At 33.5% G+C, this 12,045-nt stretch overlaps 1 protein-coding gene across 1 annotated transcript in view; it reads left to right on the top strand.

Moving 5' to 3' along the window:
* The window catches only part of LOC144250616 (uncharacterized), a 48,975-nt gene extending 37,226 nt beyond the window's left edge, over positions 1–11,749 (top strand). The window contains exon 3 of the mRNA XM_077793520.1: positions 10,867–11,749. Within this exon, the coding sequence (XP_077649646.1) occupies positions 10,867–11,749 (883 nt within the window). The remainder of the gene's footprint in view (positions 1–10,866) is intronic.
* Positions 11,750–12,045: the final 296 nt, after the last annotated feature.

Consider the following 12,045-nt stretch of genomic DNA (forward strand, 5'->3'; position numbering starts at 1 on the left):
AAAGTCAGGTTCTCTTTGATAGATTTTGCCTTTACAGTGATACTACCCTTTTCTGATTTTTTATTGTTGTTCATTTCCTCCTCATGGAATATTTTGCCAAGGGTGTTCTGTAGTGCAGGTTTCTGGTTGTAAATTCTTTTAATTTTGTGTATGATGGAAGGTTTATATTTTGTCATAAAATAACATCTGAATCGAAATCTAATTGCTAATCAAAATTTAATTTTGCTGGGTATGATTCTTGGTTGGCATCCATTTCTTTCAGAGCTTGGTTTATATTGTTGCAGGATCTTGTAGATTTCAGGGTCTCAGTTCAGAAATCAGAGATCCTGATTGTTTTTCCCCATATGTAATTTGATTCCTTTCTCTTGTGGCTTTTGAAATGTTCTGCTTCTCCTGTATGCTAGGTGTTTTCATTATGATGTGCATTGGTGTAGATCTGTAGTGATCTTGTTCATTTGGTGTCCTATATGATCCTTGTATTTGATTTCCCAATTCACTCTACGTGTTTGAAAATTTGTCTGGTATTATTTCATTGAATAGATTGTCCATTTCTGTAGTTTAGACCTCTATGCCTTCATCTATCCCAATAGTTGTTAAATTTGGTCTTTTCATATTATCTCACAATTCTTGAATCTTCTGCTCATGGTTTCTTACCAGCTTCACTGGGGTCAACTTTATTTTCTCAAGATTATATATTTTGCCTTCAATGTCAGAGGTTCTGTCTTCCAAGTGATCTATTCTGTTGGAGATGCTTCCTATTGAGTTCTTAATTTGGTTTACTGTTTCCTTCATTTCAAGGATCTCTGTTTTGTGGTGTTTTTTATTCATAATCTCTATCTCCTTATTGAAGGAATCTTTTTCTTTCTGTATTTGCTTATTAGCTCTTTATCAAAATGATCCTTTGCTGCCTGTATTTTCTGTCATAGGATCCTTTAATTCACAGAAAATTATGTACCTTCTCCTATTTATCCTGCTATTCTGACCATGGATTCAAATAATATAGCATCTTTGTTTGGGGCACATTCTTTCTTGGTTTCTCATGTTGTTCATGCATATTCCCTTCCAGCTCTGTGTTTTTAAGATATATAGCCATGTAGGCTTATAGTGTCCACAATGTGTTTCAATACCTTTCTTTTTTAAAAATTTGTTTTTTTAAATACACGACAACAGTTGAATGCATTACAATTCTTATTACACACATAGAGCTCAATTTTTTGTATCTCTGTACAGAAAGTATATTCATGCTAATTTATGCCATTATATATGTACCCATTTCTTTCTGCAATACAACTCTTAATACCCATATATATCACAATTTTTCATATCTCTGGTTCTATATAAGGTATGTTGGCACCAATTTGGGTCTTCATACATGTACTTTGGATAACAGTGTCATCACATTCCACAATCACTGCTAATCCCCTGCCTCTTCCCCTCCCCTCCAACCCCTCTGCCCTATCTAGAATTCATCTATTCCTCCTCTGCTCCCCCTCCCTACCCCAGTATAGTCCGCCTCCTTATATCAGAGAAACCATTCAACATTTATTTTTGGGTTTGCCTAACTTCACTCTCCAATACCATAAATTTACTTGCAATTGCCATGATTTTATTATTGCTGAGTAAAATTGCATTGTGTATATATGCCCCATATTTTTATCCATTCATCCACTGAAGGGCATCTGGGTTGGCTCCACAGTTTGCTATTCTGCATTGTGCTGCTATAAACATTGACATGGCTATGACCCTATAGTATGCTGTTTTCAAGTCCTTGTGAATAGTGCGAGAAGAGGAATAGCTGGGTGAAATAGTTTTTTTCATTCCCAGATTTCGCAGGAATCTCTATACAGTTTTCCATGTTGTTTGCACCAATTTGCAGTCCCACCAGCAGTGTATGAGTGTGCCTTTTTCCCCCACAACCTTGCCAACACTTGTTGTTTGTCTTTATGATAGCTGCCATTCTGACTGGAGTGAGATGATATCTGAGAGTGGTTTTGATTTGCATTTCTCTACTTGCAAGAGATGATGAACATTTTTTTTAAATATTTGTTGATTGATTCTACATCCTTTTCTGAGAAGTGTCTGTTCAGGTCCTTGGCCAATTTGTTGGTTGGATTATTGGGATTTTTGGTGCTCAGCATTTTGAGTTCTTTATATACTAGATATTAGTTCTCTATCTGGTGTGTGAGGGGTAAAAATCTACTCCCAGGATGTAGGCTCTCTGTTCACCTCACATTTTTTTCTGAGAAGAAACTTTTTAATTTGAATCCATCCCATTTGTTGATTCTTGGTTTTAATTCTTGTGCTATAGGTATCTTATTAAGGATATTGGAGTGGCCTAGCTCCATGTAATGATGATTATGGCCTACTTTTTCATCTATTAGATGCAGAGTCTCTGGTTTAAATTGTAGATCCTTGATCCCCTTGAGTTGAGTTTTGTGCATGGTGAGAGATAGGGTTTTAATTTCATTTGTTTTGAAAATGGATGTCCAGTTTTCGCAGCACCATTTGTTGAAGAGGCTATCTTTTCTCCAATGCATGTTCTTGGCACCTTTGTCTAATATAAGATAATTGTAATTTTGTGAGTTAGTCTATGTGTCCTCTATTCTCTACCATTGGTCTACTGGCCTGTTTTAGTGCCAATACCATGCTGTTTTTGTTACTATTGCTCTGTAGTATAGTTTAAGGTCTGATATAGTGATACCACCTGCTTTGCTCTTCCTGCTTATAATTGCTTTAGCTATTCTGGGCTTCTTATTTTTCCAGATGAATTTCATGATTGCTTTTTCTATTTCTATGATAAATGTCATTGGGATTTTGTTCATAATTGCATTCAATCAGTATAGTGCTTTTGGTTGTATGGTCGTTTTGATAATACTTATTCTGCCTATGCAAGAGTAAGGTAGATCTTTCCAACTTCTAAGGTCTTCTTTGATTTCTTTCTTTAGGGTTCTATAGGTTTCCTTGTATAGATCTTTCACCTCTTTCGTTTTTTCCCAAGTATCTTTTGTTTTCTTTTTTTGAAGTTACTGTAAATGGGGTAGGTTTTCTTATTTCCTTCTTGAGGCTTTGCCACTGATATACAGAAATGCCTTTTTTTAATGTGTGTTAATTTTTATATAGTGCTGGTTTGCTGAATTCATTTTTAGTTCCAGAAGTTTTCTTGTGGTGTTTTTGGGGTCTTCTAGGTATAGAATCATATTCTCAGCAAATAGTGCTAATTTAAGTTCTTTTCCTGTAGTTATTCCTTTAATTTCTTTCATCTGTCTAATTGCTCTGGCCAGTGTTTCAAGAAATATGTTGAATAGAAATGGTGAGAGAGAGAGCACCCCTGTCTTGTTCCAGTTTTTTGAGGGAATGCCTTTAGGTTTTCTCCCTTTAGAATGATGTTGGCCTTAGGCTTAATGTAGAGAGCCAGTATGATGTTGAGGTATGTTCCTGTTATCTCAAGTTTTCCTAATTTTTTGAACATGAAAGTGTGCTGTATTTTGTCAAATGTTTTTTTCTGTGTCTCTTGAGATGATCATATGATTCTTATTTTTAAGTTTATTGATGTGATGAATTACCTTTATTGATTTCTATATGTTGAACCAACCCTATATTCCTGGACAAACCCCACTTGATCTTGGTGCAATACCTTTTTAATATGATTTGTATTTATTTTGCCAGAATTTTATTCAGAATTTTTGTATCTAAGTTCATTTGAGATATTGGCCTGAAGTTTTCTTTCTTTCATTTATCCCTGCCTGGTTTGTGGATCAGGGTGATATTGGCCTCATTGAATGAGTTTGGAAGTGCTGCTTCTTTCTCTATTTACTGAAGTAAATTGAAGAGTATTGGTATTTTGAATTTCTTCTTTAAAGGTCTTGTTTAACTCGGCAGTGTATCCATCTGGGCCTGGGCTTTTCTTGGTTGATAAGCTGCTGATGGCATCTTGTATTTCATCATTTAATATTGGTCTGTTTAAATTGTGTATGTCTTCCTGATTCAATCTGGGCATATCATATGACTTAAGAAATTTGTTGATGCCTTCAGTGTCTTCTATTTTATTGGGGTATACATTTTCAAGATAATTTCTAATTATCCTCTCTATTTCTGAGGTCTATTGGGATAACACCTTTTTCATTATGTATGCTTGTTGTTTGAATTTTCTCTCTCCTTTTCATTAGCATAGCTAGGGCTCTGTCAGAGAACCAACTTTTTGTCAAGGTTTAATTGTTTCTTTTAATTCAATTTAAGTTCTAATTTTAATTATTTATTGCCTTCTACTGCTTTTGTTGTTGATTTGTTCTTATAGGGCTTTGAGATGAAGTATGAGATCAATTATTGACTTTTTCTTATTTTAAGGAATGAACTCCATGCAATGAATTTTCCTCCTAGTTCTGCTTTCATAGTGTCCAAGAGATTTTGATATGTTGTGTCCATGTTATTGTTTACCTCTAAGAATTTTCTAATCTCCTGCTTGAAGTCTTCTGTAACCCATATTTCATTCTATTGTACCAAATTGATTCATTCGTTGAACTGCTTATAGAACTTGAAATATTTCAAGTTTGTCTTTTCACGAGGTGGAAGTGTCACTTTACCTGTCTCCAAACATTAATATTTTATGAATATTTTATACATTGGGAATGTTTCATGGATGATATTTGAAACTAATTGTATTGGGTATCTCAATCTATCTCATGGATAGAAAGCTGAGAGAATAGAAACAAGAACATTTTCAAAAGCTTTTTTACCAGTTTTTTTTCTCCATTGTACACAATCACCTTATGAGAATATCTTTCAGAAGTCTAATTTGCATCTGTAATGTCCGCCAAATTTCACATTCACTGATGACAGAAAAGTTAGGAGTTGGGCTTTTATTCAGTGCTTGGGTTATGGTATATATCCTTCACATCACTCTGATATGAAATATATATACTGTATTTGGACTCATGTATTTTCCTCTGAATTAGATAATGGAAAGTATCTTATTACATAATTAAAGTCACTGTCCTACATGACAGTCAGTTCTACAAACTCTTAATTCAAATTAAAAACTGAATAATGGTTTGTCCATGTTCTATTTATCTAACAATTTTTATTTCAGGAGCCATTGACATTTGGGGATGTCGCTATTGATTTCTCTGAGGAGGAATGGGAATGCCTGGATCCTGCCCAGCAGAATTTATATAGAGAAGTGATGTTGGAAAACTACAGCAACCTAGTCTTTGTGGGTGAGCATAACTTTCCTTCAAAATTAGTAATTATCATTATTTAATTTTCTTCCCTTGAAGTATATCTTTTGGGAACTTCTCCACAAGAATGTGTTGCAGATTTATGCTTTCAATAAAGAAGATGGGGTAGTTCTTGGAGTTGACAAGATAATGTTAATGATGTCTATTTTCACCCTTAATGTTTTCCTTTGGTGGCAAGATATATATCTTTCACTTGAAATATGGTTGACTTAGAGGAATGCAGTGATGTCAACTCCTGTGGCCCACATATAGCAGTGGACATAGTTGAGGTCGGGGAGGAAGCCTACATTCAAAAAGGTTCATTGAGACATTATACACCAGAAAATATTTTTGAGAAGCTTTGAATTCTTTCTCTTGTTATCAGAAAAGCCTGTCCTGTGTTTTGTGCTTTAAAATTATATAGTATCCTGCTTTTCCTTCAGTAATGTCTCCATACATTCAAATTATCAACAAAACACCCCCTTGCCTTGTGAGTGTCAATATTATCTGACAGCTCTTCCATAATTTTAAAAATATTTTTAGTTGTTAATGAATTTCCTATTTATCCATATATGGTGCAGAGAATTGAACCCAGGGCCTCACACATGCTAGGCAAGCTCTCTAACACTACTCTACAACTCCAGCCCTTCTTTCATTATTTGCAGGAAAGTTTTGCACATTTCTGGAGACCTCTAGGTCCACCCATTGTAATACATTACTATCATAAGTCAGTTTCTCTAATCTTATTTGTACATTTTTTCAAGAAAATTTCCTTGTCAGTGTTTTTGTCTGATATGTGTAATGGATTTTCTGTGAAATTATCTTCCATGGAATGAATGTCAAGTTGGACAAAGACTGCTGTTTCGAGAGATGGTGTAAGTTTTATTTGAGTTAGAGGATTTGTAAAATAATACATTGGTAAATATTTACAAATTGCTTTTTTTTTCTTTTTTCTTTTTTTAATTGTATAAGTAGGTTTCCTGTTAAGGACTGGGTTTCCGCATATCAGTTAATTGCTTCACAAACTAAGATATGTATGATTCTTGTTTGTATTGCCAATAATATTATATGTGCTTTTGCTTGTATAAATATTAAGCCTATTTTGTCCATGACTTTTGTATTTTATCTTGATTGGCTTTTGATTCTGCCCATGTACTTTGAAATTGAAGTTTTCTATGTATAAGTATAATGGGGATTGTTGGCAGTGATACTCTCATGCTGAACTACACCCCAAGCTCCTTTTCACTCATATTTGGAGAGAGGGCCTCACTAAGTTATTGAAGATGTCTTGAATTTGCAATTCACATGCCTCAGACTTCCTAGTAGCTGAGATTCCATGCATGCTCATCATTTGTGTATTGATGAGCTTGTTCTTATTTATACGATAAAGACCACATTATTTTAAATGTAGCTTTGAGAAATGTTGCAATTCTCTTTCTTTTAATTTTTATTGTAATCAAAACCACAAAATAAAACTTACTGTCTCTAAAATTTTAAATATACAGTTCAGTAATAGTAATTCAAATTGTTATGCAATATATATCTACAAAGTTTACATCTAAAAAAAAATGCCTAGAAAGCAAGGGCTCATATGTGTCTCCTCATCACGAAACTATTCTCTTATGTTCAGAAAGCTTCTTTTTAAGTTTAGAGATGTCATGTTCATAAAATTCTGCAGTATTCTTTCAGTGACATTTCAGTTAACCTCTTGTACATACATTTTGTAAAATATATAATTAGAATAAATTATTTGACTTCAAAGTTCTATAGTTTGTATATTCCAATATGGCTCATCGTTCTTTTCAAGGGATATTTGGTTTGCATTCCCCATGATGGCTCTGTTGAATAACAATGTAACAACACTGGTGTGCAATGTTTTTAATTTGCTATTGATGTGAGGGCTTATTGCCACACTCACTAAGAACTCCATCTACCTGACTCCATGTTTGCATTTACAATTGAATGCTGTAAATTTTAGTATAATTTTAGCAGGGAAATAGTCTTATTTGTATTTTGGGGTATATTCATACAATTTAAAGGACATATTTCTCGGCAAAAAAAAAATTTTTAACAATGGGAGGTTGATGAATACTACATGGAGCCTATAGTTAAATTTAACTAGTATAAACATCTTTAAATTTAATCTTTCAATTTTGAACAACAGCATGCCCAAGAGTTTTCAACCAACTGACACATATTTAGGTATTTTTGAAAATCCCTACCACTTTTGACTTCAAATATTTATTAGATGTTGGTTACAAAATAACTATCACTTAAATATTTATTAACCTTTGTTTTAATATATAAAATTGATCTAACCAGCATAACATCCCACTTGTGATTAAGAACACGGATTCTATAAGTCTATAGTAGTTTCAAAATATTTTCAAAGTCTTATGATTTGCAATTACCATTTTGCTTCCCTGTATTTTCCTTTTCAGTAAGTGGGGATTAATGTATCTTAGTATGACAGTGATTCTTTGATTTTATTCAACCCTCTCAGTGTTTTCTTTGTGTGTTTGGGAAGTATGAAGTATGTAGCGAATGTATTTACTCTTAATTCAGAAGCTAAGGGAAAGGGTACTTTTCACTCTTTTGCCTCTTTTCAAAGTATTTTTTTAATTTAAAATTCTTTCTATGTCCTATAACTGTCTTAAACTATGTTTTGTGTACAATAATTTAGACAGCCCAGGTTTTGTTCAATCACTTTTGTATGTGTCATTATTATATCCTTTTGCTTTCAGTATGTGTGTGTGCTTAGATTTAGAGTATCCTGTAGACTACCTACAGTTGCAATATTTAGAGTTAATTCAGATATCCAAGTTTTATTTTGATCAGAATTTTGTAATCTTGCATTTGCCAACAAAAAGTCTAAAACTGAATAGTCTCCTATTCATACTTTGTATGAATATGAACTTGACATCACTTTATTAAAAAACTGAATATATTTATATGTCCTTTTAAAATTATATTATTCTTACAGGTATATATGCCTACTAACAGTATTGTTGTTATGCTTCTTTTCTTTCAAATTCTATTGCAAAATTACATGTTTTATGACCCATCATTACAATAAAATAGAATTGTTTTTGCCAAGAAATGTTTAAAATTTCATATGACTTATGATGCTGTGCACTTACATTTTATTATGAAAGATTACATTTAGTACTTTTTGGAGAACAGATCCAGTGTTGATGAATAGTGTGTGTATTTTTATATGTTTAAAGTCTTCATTTTCCTTCTCTTTTGAAAGGTAGTAGCTGTGAATATAATGTCTTGGTTGAATATAGAAAGACTAGAATTTCTTCCTGTGTTGTGAAGATTGGATTTCACAATTATATAGTTACACATTTATAGGTTACCCATCTTTTCCTCTTGGATGCTCTCAGTATTCTGAGTTTTAAAACTTGGATTAAAAACTACTTTAAGTCTTTACAACATGGAGAAAACTCAGCTGCTTGGATGTTCCTTGTTTTGTATTTTTTGAGATGTGTTTGTTAGTACTGGAAAGAGAACTAAAGGGTGATTTAGCACTTTGCATTTTTTACTTTGTCTGGCCTTCAAATTTTGATGCTCTAACTCACCCTCCTATGTTGCTATGTACAACCACTCCTGACTCTTTCCGACGTTTTCTAAAGAAAGTCTTTAAACATACATTTTCTGCTTATTACTATTAACAATTCTTGACTAATTTTTATTCTGTTTTTTTGTGTGTTGGTTTAGTTCAGTAAACTTCTTTTAAATGATAATTGACTATTCCCTTTGAGTGATTCATAACTTTGCTTACAGTTGATTTAGCCATGTTTTTTTTCTGTTGGTAAGCAGGAACCCCTTTTTGAACAGTCCCCAAATATTCACGTTTCATATTTTTATCTTTAATGAAACAGAAGAAAGTTGGTAGATTTTGAAAATATATTCTGAAGGAGGAAAGTCTTTGTGTAACACAATGTATTTTTCTCTACTATATTACTCTCCATAGTAATGTACTCACCTTGGATACTGTGTACACAAAGATGATTAGGACAATCTTCAAAGTAATATTCTGTGTGTATTTTTATTTGATTTCTATATTTATACAGTAATGATAGACTTGGATTTAATAATCCACTCCCCTGCTTATGTTATTATTTGCTGTAATTTCTTAGGTGTCCAAAATATACTCAACCCAGTACAGTAAGTAAACATGTTTGTTATTTTTATTTATTACAGCCATGACTTCTCATCATCCTCGAGAAATTTTACCAGAGCAGGGAATAAAAGAGAGAGAGGGAAGATATGGAAAGTGTGATTTTGACTATCTACAACCAAGAAAACAATGGGAAAATATAGGTGAGAGTAAAGTTCAAAAACTGTATTATATTAGACAAAATCAATCAGTAGTCCCTATTTATGATAAAAATTTTATGGTCAAAAGACACCAGAGACAATTAATATCTGAAACAAAAATTCAATGTATTCCAATTATTTTGAGGAGTTTTATATGTCTTTAAGAATAAGTCCACAGCCATTTTTGAACTTAAAGGCAATGTGGAAAATTTGAAATCTAGTCCATGCATCAGGTTTTAACTTGGCCAATTATAAAAGTAGCACTGAGTTAAAATTCCAGTCAAACATTTGTACAGAAAAGATATTTCTAAAAGTGATCCTTTTGGGAGTTTCTTTATAAAATGTCCATTTTTCTGAAACAAAAGATTAATTTCTCCTTGTGCCCAAATGGATAATATTAAGAATTTTAGAAAAGTTTCTACTTCTCCACTATTGCTCAATGACAATTCTGATACAGATTTCTGGAAAGTGCACTATATAGATAATGCTATAATAACACAACAAGCCATGTCTCTACCCTGAGTAATGACCAGTATATTTACATTGGTGATAAAAATTATGAATATAGAGAAATCTTAGTCCTTGTCTAAAGGAAATTTACCAAGATGAAAAATGTAGGAAAGTCTTGCTTTAGTGATCAAAAACTAGTATTCATTAAAATATTCATAGCCAAGACAAAACCTGCAACTGTAAGATATGTGAAAGGGCTCTTAACCACAGTGCAGAGCTTGCTTAACACAAGAAAATTCATAGAGAAAGAGAGCCCTATAAGTATAGAAGATATTGAGCAAGCAAAAGCTTTGATATATTTTTTAAATACAGCAGATACTATGACAGTGATAAATTCTACAAATTTAAAGAATGTGAAAAAAACTTTTAGTGAAAAGTTACAACATGTTAAGTATCAGAGGATTTATACTGAAGGAGAGACCTGTAAATGTAAAAAGTGTGGGAACGCCATAAAAAGTTTTTTAACCATTACTCAACACCAAAAAATTTATTCTGCAGAGAAGACCTACCAATGTGAAGAATGCAATGCACTCCAGAACTTTACTCAACATCACAGTGTTCATACAGGAGATATGCCATGCAAATGCAAAGAATGTGACAAAACTTCTAATAAAAGCTCAAATCTTATTTGTCACCAGTGGAAAAAACCTGGAGTGATGCCCAACATATGTAAACAATTTTGCAAAGGTTTCAGTCAAAACCCAAGCCTTAAAAATTGCCAGAGAATTCATACTGGAGAGAAGCTCTTCAAATGTAAAGTGTGTGGCAAAAGTTTTAATACAAACTCGCATCTTGATTGCCACAACAGGATTCATAGTGGAGAGAAGCCCTACAAATGTAAATTGTGTGGCAAAAGTTTCAGTCAAAAATCATCACTTACTCATCACCAGCGAATCCACAGTGGAGAGAAGCCCTACAAGTGTAAAGAGTGTGGTAAAGCTTTTAATAGCATCTCACATCTTTATTGCCACAACAGGATTCATACTGGAGAGAAGCCCTACAAATGTAAATTGTGTGGCAAAAGTTTCAGTCAAAAATCATCACTTACTCAGCACCAGCGAATTCACACTGGAGAGAAGCCCTACAGCTGTGAAGAATGTGGCAAAGCTTTTAATAGCATCTCACAGCGTAATTGGCACAAAAGTATTCATACTGGAGAGAAGCCCTACAAATGTAAAGTGTGTGGCAAAAGTTTTAATACAAACTCACATCTCTATTACCACATCAGGATTCATACTGGAGAGAAGCCCTACAAATGTACAGTGTGTGGCAAGAGTTTCAGTAAAAAATCATCACTTACTCAGCACCAGCGAAACCATACTGGAGAGAAGCCTTACAAATGTAAAGAATGTGGCAAAAGTTTTAATCAAAAAATAGTTCTTACTCGGCACCTGAGAATCCACACTGGAGAGAAGCCCTACAAATGTACAGTGTGTGGCAAAAGTTTCAGTCAAAAATCATCACTTACTTATCACCAGCTAATCCACACTGGCGAGAAGCCCTACAAGTGTAAAGAGTGTGGGAAGAGTTTTAATCGCATATCATCACTTACTCAGCACCAGCGAATTCACACTGGAGAAAAGCCCTACAAATGTAGAGAATGTGGCAAAGCTTTTAATCAACAACCATCACTTACTCGACACCAGAGAACCCATACTAGAGAGAAGTCCTATAAATGTGAAGAATGGCAAAGCTTTTAATATTGAAGATCACATCTTACTATACATTATAGATTTTATACTGGAGAGAAGTTTTACAATGAAAACATTGCATCAGTGTCTTTAAGGATAAATCAACACTATTTCACAGTACTTCAACACTATTTCACACCAGAGATATGACAGCACAGGAATCATATAAATATAAAATAGGTGATAGAGTCTCCAATAGTTGGTCACACCCTACTCAGCACCTCAGAATTCATACGAGAGAGAGGATGTACGGAAAAATTTTTGGAAAGCTTTTGACCATTGATCCATCATTTTTGAAACCCTGG

Source organism: Urocitellus parryii, chromosome 16, assembly GCF_045843805.1.
Source record: "Urocitellus parryii isolate mUroPar1 chromosome 16, mUroPar1.hap1, whole genome shotgun sequence".
Lineage (NCBI taxonomy): Eukaryota > Metazoa > Chordata > Mammalia > Rodentia > Sciuridae > Urocitellus > Urocitellus parryii.